This window comes from Spermophilus citellus (assembly GCF_964194105.1).
Source record: "Spermophilus citellus genome assembly, chromosome: 10".
Classification (NCBI taxonomy): Eukaryota; Metazoa; Chordata; class Mammalia; order Rodentia; family Sciuridae; genus Spermophilus; species Spermophilus citellus.
The window spans coordinates 127,236,789-127,253,316 of NC_138197.1; the positions used below are offsets into that span (position 1 = coordinate 127,236,789).

General features: G+C 45.0%; 1 protein-coding gene across 3 annotated transcripts in view; it reads left to right on the forward strand.

Annotated features, from left to right (window-relative positions):
• Nucleotides 1-16,528, forward strand: part of EIF3L (eukaryotic translation initiation factor 3 subunit L) — a 41,154-nt gene that overhangs the window by 5,231 nt on the left and 19,395 nt on the right. For all 3 annotated transcript variants that reach the window (XM_081310488.1, XM_081310487.1, XM_081310486.1), the window contains exons 4-10: nt 356-435; nt 1,855-1,916; nt 4,900-4,969; nt 6,147-6,220; nt 10,910-11,081; nt 13,423-13,577; nt 14,480-14,650. In XM_081310488.1, the coding sequence (XP_081166614.1) occupies nt 356-435; nt 1,855-1,916; nt 4,900-4,969; nt 6,147-6,220; nt 10,910-11,081; nt 13,423-13,577; nt 14,480-14,650 (784 nt within the window). The remainder of the gene's footprint in view (nt 1-355; nt 436-1,854; nt 1,917-4,899; nt 4,970-6,146; nt 6,221-10,909; nt 11,082-13,422; nt 13,578-14,479; nt 14,651-16,528) is intronic.

Genomic DNA, 16,528 nt, shown 5'->3' on the forward strand with positions numbered 1-16,528 from the left:
ATGCATGCTGGGGACTGAACTCGGCCTCACGCGTGCTAAGCACTCACTCTACCACTCAACTCCATGCCCAGCCCTGTACCTGTGTTTTTAACTCTGCCCTGTCACATGAGGTCAGGTGTGGGGTTTTCTACTTGTGGAATCTCATTAATGCTCAGAATGTTTTGGATTTTGGAACAGTTTGAATATCCAGATAGGGATCCTCAAGCTGTCTAAAGGTTGTGGACTGGGAGAACGCTGGCTGTTTCTGTGACATCTCCCCTTCCCTGAGCCTGGGTTCCCATCTGTAAAATGTGAGGATTGGCTCTCTCTGTCTTTCTTGTTTTGGAGTTCTAGAGTTTTTTTGCTTGGTTTTCAGCTGGACCAAGCTGACTGAAAGATTCTTCAAGAATACACCTTGGCCTGAGGCTGAAGCTATTGCTCCACAGGTTGGCAACGGTAGGTGTGAGCTGTGTGTCCAGTGTGCATTTTGTTTCACCAGAGTTTGGTGTATTAACTGGCAAAATTACTTGTGAATGAAGGTTGTATGGGTTAAGAGGGGTCAGAGTCACGTGGGACTCAGTTCCTCCAACAACAAATTGTGACATGTGAAATGTTGTTCATCAGGGAAGCTTATTGGAGACTCAGTATCCAGAAGTTTTACCAGAGCCTGGTCATGGTAGGTGCCCTCTGCCTAACAATAGAATTCCAGGCTCCTTGAAGGAAAGCAGGTGTTCATCATAAACCTTATTGCTTGCACAGAAGTTTAGGCACCACAGGCCATCCTTATCCACTAGGGAATGGTGGAAACCTTCCTGAAATCTAGGTTCCCAGAGGTCAGCCTCAGGAGCAGTTTTTACTAAGGATAGCAGTCTCAGGCCTCCTGTTAATTCTTCCTGCAGTATCGATCCCTAAAAAGCTTTTTTTTTTTTTTTTTAATTTTTTTTTTTAAGAGAGAGAGAGGATGAATATTAATTTTTTAGTTTTCAGCGGACACAACATCTTTGTTTGTATGTGGTGCTGAGGATCGAACCCGGGCCGCACACGCATGCCAGGGGAGCGTGCTACCGCTTGAGCCACATCCCCAGCCCCCTAAAAAGCTTTTGCTCTCTTCTCTTCCTCCTTCCTTTCTTCCTCCCCTCCTTCCTTCCTTCCTTCTTTCCTTTCTTCCTTCCCCACTCCCTTCCTCCATCCCTCCTTTCCTTACTTGGGGATGGAACCCAAGGGTGCTCTACCACTGAGCCACATCCCCAGTCCTTTCTTTTCTTTTTCCCCGCTGGTGCCAGGGATTGAACCCAGGGGCACATAACTACTGAAACACATCTCCAGTTCTTTTTGTTTTATTTAGAGACAGGGTCTTATGAAGTTGCTTAGGGCCTCATTAAGTTGCTAAGGCTGGCTTTGAACTTGTGATCCTGTTGCCTCAGCCTTCAAAGTCTTTTTCTTTCTTTTTCATAGTGCATCATATCAATAGGACAGTTTCCTTTAATAACAGTTTCTAAGTCAAAAATACAAATATTGTGTTTGTAATTTTGATCGTATATTACTACTCTCTTTGGGGCTATAATTGTTATTTGTTGGCTTATTTAAAGAACCTGGAATAGAAGTATAAATAATGGAGGGGAGTAAGTCTGAGAGAAATTAGAATTTTGTCATACACGTATTCTTCTTTTGTGGTACTGGAGATTGAGCTCAGGGTGTCACCTATTCTGGGCAAGAGCTCCACCATTGAGCTATGCCCCCAGGCCCAGCACAAGAGTTTAGATGCTGTTTAGTCTCCAAAAATCACCTCTCTCTCTTCTCTCTAAAGATTAAAACAGCCGGAAGACTGCACTTGTTTTGTAGATTATTAAAGCACCCTTTTGCCATCTCTTTCAGATGCTGTTTTCCTGATTTTGTACAAAGAATTATACTACAGGCATATATATGCCAAAGTCAGTGTGAGTATTTTTTTGAGGTGTTACTAGCAGTTTTATTATTATAACTATGCCATTTTCATCCCTAGAAAACAGTCTCTATTTATAATAGTTCTGTATCTAACAGCAGTTGGCATGTTTTCTGAGCTTCCTTTGAGGATGCGGTGGGCGAAATGATCTAACCCAGATTGCTAGGCACTGCTGCAGGCAAACTAACACCATGCAGTCTCTCTGTCCTTTTTACGTCTCCCTCCCATAGTTCCCTGACAGGGCACTGATCCCCATGCACTGTATTCCCAGCTGCCATTCTCATGAGTGTTTCTAGGTACCTTCTGCTTCCTCTTCTTGGGTGCCCGTCCTTTTCCCCTTAGTGTGCCTCTGCTGAGTCTCCCTTCACTCTGAAGTGTACGCAACAGGGTCAGCTTGCACAAGGCACAATGCTAGGTGCTTGGCACAAATCTGCATACCTCTAATATCCTCCGTGGCCCTGCCAGGTGGCAAGAGAAATGCAGAAGGGGCTATTTGCTTTCAAATTTACAAAACTGATGAGTGGCAAAACTTCTAGAACCGAGGCTTGTAACAGTGTTCTACACGCTACCCCAGCTTTGGGCACTTGATGAATTCTGTTCTTCCTGATTTCTGAATGTTTGAGTGTCCCTCCATACTGATGAATTTATTTTCTATTTATTTATTTATTTTTTGTGGTGCTGGGGATTGAACCCAGGGCCTTGTGCATGCAAGGCAAGCACTCTACCAACTGAGCTATATCTCCAGCCCCATACTGATGACTTTAAAAGATCTGTCTTCTAGCCGGGTGCTGTGGCGCACGTCTGTAATCCCAGCAGCTTGGGAGGCTGAGGCAGGAGGATACTGAGTTCAAAGCCAGCCTCAGCAAAAGTGAAACCCTGTCTCTAAGTAAAATACAAAATAGGGCTGGGGATGTGGTTCAGTGATCAAGTGCGCCTGAGTTCAATCCTCGGTACTCCCCCCCAAAAAAAAAAAGATCTGTCTTCTGTGCTGGTCTGTCCACTGGAATCCAGAGTTGTATGTGCAGCGGCTGTTCAGCACCTCCACTTGGCTGTTGGACAGCCATCTCCAGCTCCTTACTCCCAAAGCTCAACTCTTACTTTCCCTTTAAACTCCTTCCAAATTCATTATCTTGATAAATAGATTATACTGTGTCCAGTTAGACTGGAAACCTTGGCCTTGTTCTTGACATCCCACCTGGCAGCACACTCTTCAGCCAGCCACTTCTGCCTGCCACCTCTCTGCTTCCCTGGATCAAGTCATTCTCTTTTGCTTGATTTACTGCAATAGCCGCTTTCTACCCTTGCTCACTTACATTTACTCTCAGCCTAGAAACCAGCGTGATCCTTTTGAAACAGCCTCATCAGGTCCTCTCGGTTCTACCCTGACTTCCCATCATACTTACAAGAAAACCCCGCATTTGAGCCATGGTCCCACCACCTCTGGCCAATGATTTCTTGCCAGTTTCATTTTCTGCAACTTACCCCTGCCTCCCAGGCTTCTAGCCCTGTTCTTTGGCACTTCAGAACACTCGTCACTAGCATATCATGTTAGAGGTTTATTTGAGGTCTCTCTTGCTTTTTCTTTCTCCAGGGAGGGATTTCACTGAACAAGCATTTGTTGTGTAAGGTGCAAGGCCCATTATTATTATTATTATTGTTGTTATTTGTAACAGTACTAGGATTGGACCCAGGGGTGCTTTGCAGTGAGCCACATCCCAGCTCTCTTTACATTGAGACAGGGTCCCACTATGTTTTCTAGGATGGCCTTGCACAGGAATCTGTAGCCGGGACTACAGGTGTGCGCTGCTGTCCTAGTTTAATGCATATCATCCTAATTTAATGTGACTAGTCACCGTCTTTTCTTCACAGCTTACAGAGACATGGTCTTTTGCAGGTGTGTACTGTCACTTGGGTGTGGTAGTGCACAACTCAGGAGGCTGAGACAGGAGGGTTGCAAGTTTGAGGTTAGCATCAGCAATTTAGTGAGACGCTGTCTCAAAGGGTTGGGGATGTGGCTCAGTGGTAAAGCCCCTGGGCTCAATCCTCAGTACCAAAAGCAAAAAACCCACCTTATTAGGACCCATGGTTAGAAAGTGGTAAGGGTGGGGGTGGGACTGTGGCTCAGCTGTGGAGGGCTTGCCTAGCATGTGCGAGGTGCTGGGTTCGATCCTCGGCACCACATTAAAATAAATAAATAAGATGATGGTATTGTGTCCAACTACAACTAAAAAGTATTTAAAAAAAGAAAGGAAGTGGTGGAAATAAGACTTCCAGGCAGTCCTCTGCTCCTCTATGAATATGTGGCTCACTGTGGGGGTCCTTAGCCCAGAGACAGTTGGTGGTCTTCAATTGCTACCAACAAAAGATCTAAATCAGGGGTTAGCCACCCTCTCTGCAAAGGGTCAGATAGCAGGTTTTATAAAACAGGTGGGAATGGATTCGCTGACCTGCTGGCCCAGCCTCTTGTGCTTGGCACCAACAAGCCTTTCCGTTCCTGGCTCTGTAGCCCACTGTGCCCAATGCTGCCTATTCTCGACCTCCCTTACTTCATGTTTTTACCTCTTTGCTTTTTTTTTAGATGTAAATGAATCCTTATTTTATTCATTTATTTATATGCAGTGCTGAGGAAGGAACCCAGTGCCTCACACATGCTGGGCAAGCTCTCTACCACTGAGCCACAACCCCAGCCCCTCTTTGCCTTTTGTCAGCGTTTTTCCTGAAACACCTTCCCTTCTCTGCCCCACCATGTCCCCTGTGTGCCTGTTCTTTAAGCATCTGAGCATCAGTTAAGGTCTGTGGTTGTCACCCTGGCCTTGTGGTCCAGTGTTCGGGCCCCTCCCTATAGTGGACTGTTTTCCCTCTCCCTTGAGCACTTTTGCTACTGGGAGAGGGCAGGCAGCGGTTCTTAGGTATTTGTTCTCAGCCATCATGGAAGACACACTTAAATATCTATCCTGACGTCTCCGTTCTCTTTACAGGGGGGACCCTCCTTAGAGCAGAGATTTGAATCCTACTACAACTACTGCAATCTCTTCAACTACATTCTTAGTAAGTCTGAGATTTGGCCAAGGGGTGAAATTTTGATGAGGGCCTCCCATTCTTTTTAGCAAGATTTTTTTTTAATTGTTTTTATTTTTTTAAATACATGACAGCAGAATGCATCACGATTCTTATTACATATATAGAACACAATTTTTCATATCTCTGTTATAAAGTATGTTCACACCAATTCATGTCTTCATATATGTACTTTCGATAACGATGTCCATCACACTTGTAGAACTAGTAAATGAATTCAGCAAAGTAGCAGGTTATAAAATCAACACTCATTCTTCTTTAAAGCTGAGTAAATATTTCATTGAATATATATACCACATTTTCTTTATCCATTCATCTATTGAAGAAACCTAGGTTGGTTCCATAGTTTAGCTATTGTGAATTGAGCTGCTATAAACATTGACATGGCTGCATCACTGTAGTATGCCGATTTTATTCCTTTGGGTATAAACCGAGGAGGGGGATAGTTGGGTCAAATAGTAATTCCATTCCCAGTTTTCTGAGGAATCTCCATATTACTTTCCAGAGTGGTTACACTAATTTACAGTCCCACCAACAATGTAGGATTGTACCTTTTTCCCCCACATCCTCGCCAACATTTATTATTGCCGGTATTCTTGATGATTGCCATTCTGACTGGAGTGAGTTGAAATATTAGTGTAGTTTTTATTTGCTTTCGTCTGATTGCTAGAGATGTTGAATATTTTTTCATATATTTGTTGATTGAATGTATTTTTTCATGAAGTGTCTGTTAAGTTCCTTAGCCCATTTATTGATTAGGTTATTTGGGTTTTTTCTGTTAAGTTTTTTTGAGTTCTTTATATATCCTAGAGACTAGTGATTTATCTTAGGGGCATGTGGTAAAGATTTTCTCCTCATCTATAGGCTTTCTCCTCACATTATTGATTGTTTCCTTATAGTTTTTTAATGTCTTCTTTGAAAAAAAACACTGGAAAATAAACTTCACTAATAGCCATGTGGTTAAATTTGATTCTCTACGCTTAGGGAAGTGGGGTGATAAGGAACAACTTTTTAGCAAGATTTTTAATGTACGAGTAAGAAGAGGGGGTTGGTTCCTTAGAGTAGAGAATTTACAAAGAGCATTCTGCAGCCACACTAAGTGGGCAGAGTCATTGCCTGGAATCTGACTTCTCTCTGGTCTGTACAGATGCTGATGGGCCTGCTCCCCTGGAACTTCCCAACCAGTGGCTCTGGGACATCATCGATGAGTTCATCTACCAGGTATCTGATCAGCCTCAGCCTTAATTTGAAATAACAGGCTCTAGCAAGGAGCAGCTGTGAACTTTGTGTTGTTAAAAAAAGAAAGATGCATGTTGTAAAAATATCCCTGTTGCAGTGTAAAATACCCCATGGCAGTGGACACCCTGGTCAGGTGGCTTTCTGAAGAGAGCAGTGAAACTTACGCCATCCAGCTATGGGAACTTGGGAGAGTAGAGGTCCTGACCTTCAGAGGCGGTCTGGCAGGCATGCAGGTCTCAGGCTTTGGAACGATATGGAAGTAGGTTCCAATATGGGGGCTGCCACCTGAATCTCTGTAACAGTAATATTTTATTTAAACTCTAAGCTCTCACTTTCCTTGCCTACAAAACAAACATGAAAACACAGGTGTTGCATATCTTGATGGTGGTGGTGTTTACTTGGGTGTAGGCTAGATTGGAATGCAGTAGCACGTTTTGTCCACAGGGAGGCGCCATGGGTGCCATCTTTGAGGTTCCACTGAGAATTTGCCCTGTGCTTAGTCCAGTGGCTGCGTAGTCTGGAGGTTAGAAGTTCGTTATTGGTCTTTACTAGCCTTGGATGTTAGGAATGTTACTTGGCTGCACTAAACATCTGTTTCCTCATCTCTAGGAGAGGGATTGTTGGGAAGATTCCTGGGATATTACATATGACGTATGACGTAGTTAGTCACTGAATAGTTGTAAATGTTTCCTGTTATGAGAATGGTTAGTATTGTTGTTCTCTTCCATCTTCTTTTAATTTGCCCAGTTTTTTTTTGTTTTTGTTTTTGTTTTTGTTTTTGTTTTTTTTTAATGTGGTGCTGGGGATTGAACCCAGGGCCTTGTGCATGCAAGGCAAGAAGGCAAGCACTCTACCAACTGAGCTGTATTCCTAGCCTTGGTTTGCCCAGTCTTAAAAAAAAAAATTAATGGAATTTAGAAATTTTTTTTCTCCCTGGTTTTTGTTGTTGTTGTTGTTGTTTGCTTTGGTGGTACTAGGGATTGAACCCTGAGGTGCTCTACCATACAGAGCTAAACACTTTTTATTTTCTATTTTGAGACGGGGTCCCACTAACTTGACCAGGTAAACCTTGAACTTGGCAATCCTCCTGCCTCAGCCTCCAAAGTGGCTGGGATTACAGGTGTGTGCCACTGCACCCAGTTTTCCCTGTGTTTTACTGAGACAGTGTGCCTCTCGTTGAGTACTTTGGGGGACATTGATATCTTAATAAAGATAGTATTTGCTGGGCATTATGATATATACCTGTAATTCCAATGACTGGGAAGGATAAAGCAGAAGGTTTGTAAGTTTGAGGCCAACCTCATCACCTTGGTGAGACCAACTTAAAAAAGAAAAAAATTGAAAGGACTGGGGATGTAGCTCAGTGGTAAAGTGCCTTGGGGTTCAATTCTCAGTACCAAAAGTAAAATAAATAAGTAAAAATGGTATTTGAGCTCCATAGACCAGAGAGCCTTCGAGAGCACAGGACACTGACAAGTTGTGACTGGTGTGCTGAGAAAAACCTCCACAGGACTGTCTGAGAGACAGCCTTCCTGCTCAAGGTGAGATTTTGGTGCCTCTCAAGGGAAGACCACAAACTGCACTGGCCCCGCTTGGCCTCTCTGGCCTCTTGGTTGTGTCAGACTCCCGTGTGGCATCGTTTCAGACATTGGCATCCTGTTGGCTCGTAGTGAGTGAGGGAGACCCTCTGTGCTGAGCTTCTTCATCCCCTTAAGAAGAGCTTTATTCTCCTGGCTTAGCTGCAGTGATTCTGTTAAGGGGCTTATGGGGCTTTCTGTCTCCACAGACTGTCCCGTGAGGGCACAGAGGGTGAGTGGCTCTTCTGACCACTTTGTCATTGATTCTTGTTTACGTAAGTACTGTATCAGAGTATTATTACTGCTTAGAGGTTGTTTGGCAGATGGAGTGAAAGTGTCTGCCTTCCTCGCCTTGTGGAGGCATCGGCGAGTGTCTGGAAGGAAAGGCACCACATGAACGATTTGCAGGTGTTTACAGAAAGCTGGATGTGGAGACACGAGTTGTATCATGCTCTGTTCTGCCATTTGCTGTGACTTGGAATGCTTAAACCAGTCTTCATAGAGACCTGCCTTTTCCAAAATGTTTGGTTTTTAGCTGCTGGGGATGAAGCCAGGGCCTGGAGTGTGTTGCTTCTGGGACATCCCCAGCCTCTTCTGTGTACATGTATGGATGGGTCCTCTCTGGTAATGGACTTGTGGGCTGTCAATTTTCACGATTATAGAGAGTCAATAAACACTCTATGTATACATAGGTATAGCTCTAGGGATTGCTACCTACAAGTAGAATTTTTGCTTGATAGAGATTTGCCTTTTAAGTTCTTAAAATCAACCTTCTAGAGGTATAGTTTATGTACAATAAATGCTCCTGTAAAAGGTGTACAGTTGAGGAGGTTCCACTGTGTGTACACTGCCACGGTCAAGGTAGAGAACATTGTGCTGAGCACAGTGCCCCCACCCTGTAATCCTAGCACCTCAAGGTCTGGGGGTGTAGCTTAGTGGTGGAGGGCCCTGGGTTCAGGGGTTTTGCTCCCTGGCATATGCAGGCAAAGGTGGCACATGATCACTTTAAAGTTTAACAAATGGTAACACATCACTCTTGCAAAGGATCGTATTAAAATGCACTATGATCAACAGTGTTTTGAGAGCAACTGTTTTCCCTACTAGACGATGTTCTTTCTCGTTTTTGTATTTGATAGGAAAGAAATTTATATTTTTTCTGATAACTAACAAAATTGAGCACTTTCCATGTGATCATTAGTATTCTTGGCTTGTTTTTCTTTTCTTTGAATTCTAATTTGTTATATATGACAGCAGAATGCATTTCAATTCGTAGGTACCATACAGAGCATAACTTTTCATGTCCCTGGTTACACACAAAGTAGAGTCATACCGTTTGTGTCTGCATACGTGTTCTTGGGGTAATGATGTCCATCTCATTCCATCGTCTTTCCTACCCCTGTCCCCTCCCTTCCCTCTCCCCTGGCTCTGTGTACAGTTCTTCTGTATCTCATCCCCCGCCCCGTGCTTCTCCAGCCTCCATCCCTGTTGTGGATCGGGATCCTCATATTGGAGAAAACATTCAGCGTTTTTTTTTTGGGGGGGGGGGATTGGCTTACTTTACTTAGCATAATATTCTCCAACTCTATCCGTTTACCTGCAAATGCCATGATTTTATTCTGTTTTAATGCTGCTTGGCTTGTTTTTCTATTGGATTGGTCTTTCATTCTTTTTTTTTTAACATTTTTTTTTAGAGAGAGAGAGAGAATCTTAATATTTATTTTTTAGTTTTCGGCGGACACAACATCCCTGTTTGTATGTGGTGCTGAGGATCGAACCCGGGCCGCACGCATGCCAGGCGAGCGCGCCACCACCTGAGCCACATCCCCAGCCCTGGTTTTTCATTCTTGATAAATGAGAATTCTTTAAAAAGACTGTGTATTTTATTCCGTGTGTGTGCGCGTGCGTGTGTGTGTTAGTTACTGGAGATTGAACTCGGGTGCTCTACCACTGACTTACATCCCTAGGCCTTTTTTATTTTTATTTTTTTATTTTTGAGACAAGGTCTTGCTGCGTTTCCCAGGCTACCCTGGAATTTGTGATCCTCCTGCCTCAGCCTCCCTGGTTCCTGGAATTATAGGCATGTGCTACCATGCCCAGCTTGGATCTTATTCTTTAATATAAACTTGGAAACTTTTTGCCCCATACTTTCAGAGGAAGGTAATATTTCTAAAGAGCAGTCCTGGATAACCCATGACCTAGATTCTGGGCCACTGGTTTCCAAGTCCAGCGCACACTAGAATCAACTAGGAATTTTAAAAAGTTCTGATTGATTAGGTAGATCTGTTGTGCTATTCTGCGAGACTCATGGAGCCACTACCCCAGATAAATACCTGTGGCATGTCCCCATATGTACCTTACAGTTGTCCAGGCTCTAGTTGGTAGTGGTGACACAGACTGGTAGTTGCCGGTTGACTCCAGTTGGGAAGGTGGACACCTCCTGCCTCAGTTCCACACCATCATTCATAACTCTGACTCACGTGGCCAGCACACGTGTGTAGGCCCACTGCAGACAGGTTTGTGGCACTTCTGGTGGCCAAGTCAGCTGATTGTGAGGCTTGGAGACAGTAAATGGCTGCAGGTTGTATTTGACTCCAAACAATAGATTTTTTTCCACAAATTACCTCAAGTCCTAGAGATTTTTACTTAACTGTAGAATAAGTAATATCAACAAGATTTACAGCTTAGTAAAAAATGGCTTTGGAAAACCACAACAGTAAGCTGGGTATGTTGGTGCCTACCTGTGCTCCCAGCTACTTGGAAGGCCAGGGCAGGGGGATGGCTTGAGCCCAGAAATTAGAGGCCAGCCTGGGCAATACCCCAAGACTGCGTCTCAAAATAAGAAGAGCAGTGTTAGAGAATGTTCGGGGGCTGTGGTGGTGGCTCAGCGGAGAGCGCTTGCCTCTTGGGAGCGCTTGTGAGGCCCTGGATTCGATCCTCAGCACCACATAAAAATAAATAACGATCAGAATGAGAAACAACAGTCCCGCCTTTACCTTTCCGCATCCAGAGCCCTGTCCTGGTCTCATTTTCAACAGTGTGCACGTGGACCGTCACTTGGGTTTGTGCCCCTGATGGTCCCCTTCTTCCTCAACAGTTCCAGTCGTTCAGTCAGTACCGCTGCAAGACTGCCAAGAAGTCAGAGGAGGAGATTGACTTCCTGCGTTCCAATCCCAAAATCTGGAATGTTCACAGCGTTCTCAATGTCCTTCATTCCCTGGTAGACAAGTCCAACATCAACCGGCAGCTGGAGGTGTACACAAGCGGAGGTGAGTGCAGCAGGCTGAGGAGAGCCCTGACCTGAGTTCCAGGGACCTTCCCTCCGCCCCCAAGGGCAGGTGCTGCAGTAAAGCAGGGAGGTGCCGGCCTCTCTTCTTACTTGAATAGGATCTGGTGCTGATGCTGGGCTTCCCAGGGCATTGCATTGGCCAACAGACTGGAGCCGTCTTTTTTTTTTGTACTGGGAATTTACCCAGGGTCGCTTTGCCACTAAGCCCCTTTTTATTTTTTGTTTTGATACAGTTGCTTAGGGCCTTGCTAAATAGCTGAGCCTGCCCTTGAACTTGGGCTCCTCCTGCCTCAGCTTCCCAAATTGCTGGGATTATGGGCTTGCGCCACCATGCCTGGTTGAATCAGTCATTGTCTCTTTTGTTACTTGAGATTAAACCAAGCACCTCCCACATGCTACATGAACGCTGTACCACTGAGTTGTATTCCTGCCCCCTTGTAAAATATTTTCTTTTCTTTTTTTTTTTTTTTTTTAAAGAGAGAGTGAGAGAGGAGAGAGAGTGAGAGAATTTTTAATATATATATATATTTTTTTTTTTAGTTCTCGGCAGACACAACATCTTTGTTGGTATGTGGTGCTGAGGATCGAACCCGGGCCGCACGCATGCCAGGCGAGCGCGCTACCGCTTGAGCCACATCCCCAGCCCCTTGTAAAATATTTTCAAATATGATATTGTTAATTTTGCCAGGCTGGCCTTAAAATCGGAATTTTCCTGCTTCCTAGGACTGGTTTGCTAGGCATCTGCCACCCAGCCTGGCTTGAACCTATCTTATTGAGATGTGCATTTGTGAATTCTTCGACTTTTTATCCAGGGGCTTTTGTTTATATTAGCATTTCTCAAACTTTATGCTCTTGAAACACTGAGAACCACATATTTTTTTTCAATGAAAATGGCATTTTTTAAATAAAATATTTTTAGTTATAGATGGACACAATACCTTTATTTTGTTTATTTGTTTTATGTGGTGCTGGGGATCGAACCCAGGGCTTCACACATCTAGGCAAGTGCTTTGCCACTGAGCCACAACCCCAGCCCTGAAAATGGCATTTTTGCAGATCTCTGGTGTCTGACTTGGTAGAAGATAGCAGCAGCTGTGGTCTTACTTCTGCTTCTGCATTAGTCTCAGTAGCCTTTTCAGTTGGAACCGATGTTCTCATCCTCCATATCAGGAGCAGTATGTATCTCTTTGAAACCTGACCAGTGGTAATTTTGTATAATTTACTTGCAGTGAGGAACTTTGTTAGATTAGGTTATTGTTCTAGCTGGGTGCAGTGGTGCACACCTGTAATCCCAGCAACTCTAGAAGCTGAGGTAGGAGGATCACAAATTCAAGGCCAGCCACAGCAACTTAGCGTGACCCTACCAAAATAAATAAATAAAAAGGTCTGGGAACATTGCTCAGTGGTGAAGCACCCAGTTCAATCCCCAGTACCAAATAAATAGATAAATAATTTATTGGTCTTTCTGCAATTTAAATGTCTTTTTTTCCACGTACAATTTTTCTAAATATTGGCATTCTCAATTATAAAGATCTTTCAATTGTTGGCATGTGTTATTACACATCTGTTTTAAAAAATCGCTTGGAGCTGGTGGTGCAGCTCCATGGTAGAGACATGCTAGCGTGTTCAAGGCCCTGGGTTCAGTCCCCGGCACCAAAAGAGGAAAAGCAGATTTGTTGTCAGGTCAGCTGTTGAACTCATGGTGGGTAGAAATTTTACAAAATCTTAGTTTTGCTTAAATGCTCAAATTTTAAACTGACACGAAATACTGTCAGTTGTTTTCATTAAAGTGTGTTAGGTTTTACCTTGTTTATTTTTTAAAGAGAATGTCTTCCAAATAACCCAAATCTGAATAACCCTGGTTTGTGTGTGCCAGCGTTTTTTCAAGTAAAAATGGAGCTCCTTGACGATGAGGGACTAGTTCTCTTAGGAGCAATAAGAGAACTAGTGGCTTCTGGCGCAGGGCTGCCTGGCTCTGTGAAGTCGTGGGGCAGGCAGCAGCATCTAATTAGCAACTGGCTTTGTCTTCGTGGGGCGGGGTGGGTGAGAGTTGAGAGGCCGTCACATTCTCAGGTGTGTTGGGATAAAAACCAAAACTAAACAAAATGAACTGCCCCCTCCCCATGCAGCTGTGGATAAAGTTAAGATAGCAGAAGGCCAGGTGTGCTGCTGCTCAGTGTTCCCTCAAAGGCAATTAGTCCCTCTTACGGAAGCTTTAAAGGCTGACGCCGGGTGAGGAGTTTACTGAGTGACATTCCAACGCAGCCTTGCCTTCCCTTACTTGCCCCTGCTGAAGCATTCACAGTATCTGTCCCTCTCAGGTGACCCCGAGAGTGTGGCCGGGGAGTATGGACGGCACTCCCTCTACAAGATGCTAGGCTACTTCAGCCTGGTGGGGCTCCTGCGTCTGCACTCCCTGTTGGGGGATTACTACCAGGCCATCAAGGTGCTCGAGAATATTGAACTCAACAAGAAGGTACGTGCTGTGGCCTCCAGCCCATCTTCCCAGAGCTGGAACATCTGTTTTGAGAGGGCCTCCGATCTCTTAGGACACATTTTCAGGAGAGGACTCCTTCCCTAGGCCAGGTGAAAATTGAGAGTAAAGTTGTGTAAACCGCTGAATACCGTGGTTAATGACACGGGATATTCAGCAATCTTTCGGTTCTGCTTTCAAGCAGAGTGGCAATGAGAGCTTTTTACTATTCAACATCACTAGTCTAAAGAATTAACAAAAGATCTGGTTCTAGGGCTGGGGATGTGGCTCAAGCGGTAGCGCGCTCGCCTGGCATGTGCACGCGTGCGGCCCGGGTTCGATCCTCAGCACCACATACCAACAAAGATGTTGTGTCCGCCGAAAAAGATCTGGCTCTAGTGGGTACAGGGGTGCACACCTGTAATCCTGGCTCCTCCTGAGGCAGGAGGATCGCAAATTCAGGGCCACCCGGACAACTTTGCAAGATACTGTCTCAAAATTTAGAATTTAAAGAGTTGGAGATTTAGCTAGGTATCACTGGGTTCACTCCTTTGTACCAGACGAGGAGGAAAGAAGATTTACTTTTAAGATGGTGTATTCACTGGCATTTTTCCTGGCTTTGGGAGAATGGCTACTTAGCATTTGGTTTGTGTGCATGTGTGTTTCCTGTTTGTCCATTTGTATATAGAGGTTATTTTAAAAAGCAAGGACAAATAAGAAACTGAGATATAGAGGGTTTTAGAGCTAAAAGGTCCATTCCCTTTATGTCATAGCTAAGCAGATGGGGGCCGTAAATCATATAACTTAATCAGCAGCTCTGACCCCAGAGCCACTGCTTCCTCTGAAAGTTCAGGGCCTACCTGGAATAAATTGGGACTCACGGATCTATCTTCCACCTTCTACAGAGCATGTATTCCCGGGTGCCGGAGTGCCAGGTCACCACATATTATTATGTTGGTTTTGCATATTTGATGATGCGCCGCTACCAGGATGCCATCCGGGTCTTTGCCAATATCCTCCTCTACATCCAGAGGACTAAGAGCATGTTCCAGAGGACCACGTACAAGTATGAGATGGTAAGGGGCTGGCCTGTGCAGCCAGGGTGTCCATCAGCTGGCTCCTGGGGCCATCCCAGATTTGCAACTTTACATGCTTTTATCCAACCCAGTTGAGGGGGTTCTTTTGGTTTGTTTGGTTGGGTTTTTGGTTTGGTTTATTTTTATTGTTATTTGTATTTGTTCTCTTTAGGTATACCTGGCAGTAAAGTGTATTTTGACATAGTATACATACATGGGTATAACTTCCCATTCTTGTGGTTGTACATGATGTGGAGAACCCAACCCAACATAATTGTTTTAGTCAGCTTTTTTGCTGCTGTTAAAAAGACTGACCAGAACAGTTGTAGAGGAGGAAAAGTTTATTTAGGGCTCAAGGTTTCAGAGGTCTCGGTCCAGAGACAGCTGACTCCGGTGGTGCTGGAGGAATGGATGGGGGTGCAGCTCACATGATGATCAGAAAGCAGAGACTCGGGCTGGGGATGTGGCTCAAGCGGTAGCACGCTCACCTGGCATGCGTGCGGCCCGGGTTCAATCCTCAGCACCACATACAAAGATGTTGTGTCCGCCAAAAACTTAAAAAAAAAAAAAAAAATTAAAAAAAAAAAAAGAAGAAGAAAGCAGAGACTCTGCTTACCAGATGTGTATACCCCAAAGGCACGCCCCCAGTGATCCTGCCTGCCCTCACCCACCACTCAGTTAATCCCATCAGGGGATCGATCCACAGGTTGGGTTAAGGTGCAAGAATTTCTCCTGTGAACCTTCTTGCATTGTCTCACATGAGCCTTTGGGGCACACCTCACATTAGCACCAATTTAAAGAACGTCATGCATATTTATGAGGCACAGTGTGATCATACAGCACCTATATATACACAAATATATCGTTTGTAGTGATCACACTGGAGTAATTTGCATTTTTGTGTCCTTAAATATTTCTCTTTTTTTTTTGTGTTGGAAACCTTCAAGATCCTTTCTTCTAGTTCTTTAAAAAACGTCAACTGGAGGTGTCCCACACTGGTATAGTGCTTTCCTGGGGTGCAGGAGGCCCTGGGTTAATTCTTAGTATCCCCCAAATAAATCAATAAATAAATTGTAAACTCTAGTTCTCCTACTGTGCTGGGAAACACTAGTGCCTTCTCCCATTTGGTGCCCATTCTTTCACCTCCTCTCTTGCCCCTCCCCTTCCTGCTCTCTAGTGGCCATCGTCACCCTCTACTTCCATAAAATAAGCTCTTCTAGCTTCTGCATGTGTATAAGAGCATGCAGCGTTTGTCTTGCTGGGCAGGTGCTCTACCACTGACCTCCCCCGGGCCTTGACAGAGTTGGAGTTGGGGGGATGGGAATGCGGCTCAGAGGAACACCCTAGGTTCACAAACCCCCGAGTCCATCCCAGCAATGGGAAGAAAAAGACTCCTGCGTGGACACTGCTGCCCAGCGGTTAGCCAGGAGGGGGCACCCTGGATGTGTGGGCTGGGGGGTGGTTTTCACACAGGAAGGAGAGCGTGAGCAGAGGCCTTGGGTCTTGAAGTGTGGTGACAGCAGCAGCACGGTCACACTGGCTGGGGCAGGAGAGGAGTGGGTCGGGGTTAGACTGCGCCATTGCCAGCTGGGATCGCAAGCATCGAGTGCCACGCGATTCGATTCTGGATGGTAGAAAAGGATTGGCTGGCCAGTGATGTGGGGCTGACTGGAGAGGCTGAGACAGTCCAGTGAGGAGTCCAGGAGATAGGGAGGAGGGCTTGACCCAGGAGAGCGAGGGGTGGAGTGGACGCGGCTGGGGAGGTTCCGACTGCTGTGTGCAAGGGGACGGAAGAAGTGAAAGCTTTGTGCAGAGGGCAGCTGGGAGGGTGGGCGGTGGGTTAGGGGGACCCAAAAGTCCCTCTCATTTGACCCTGCA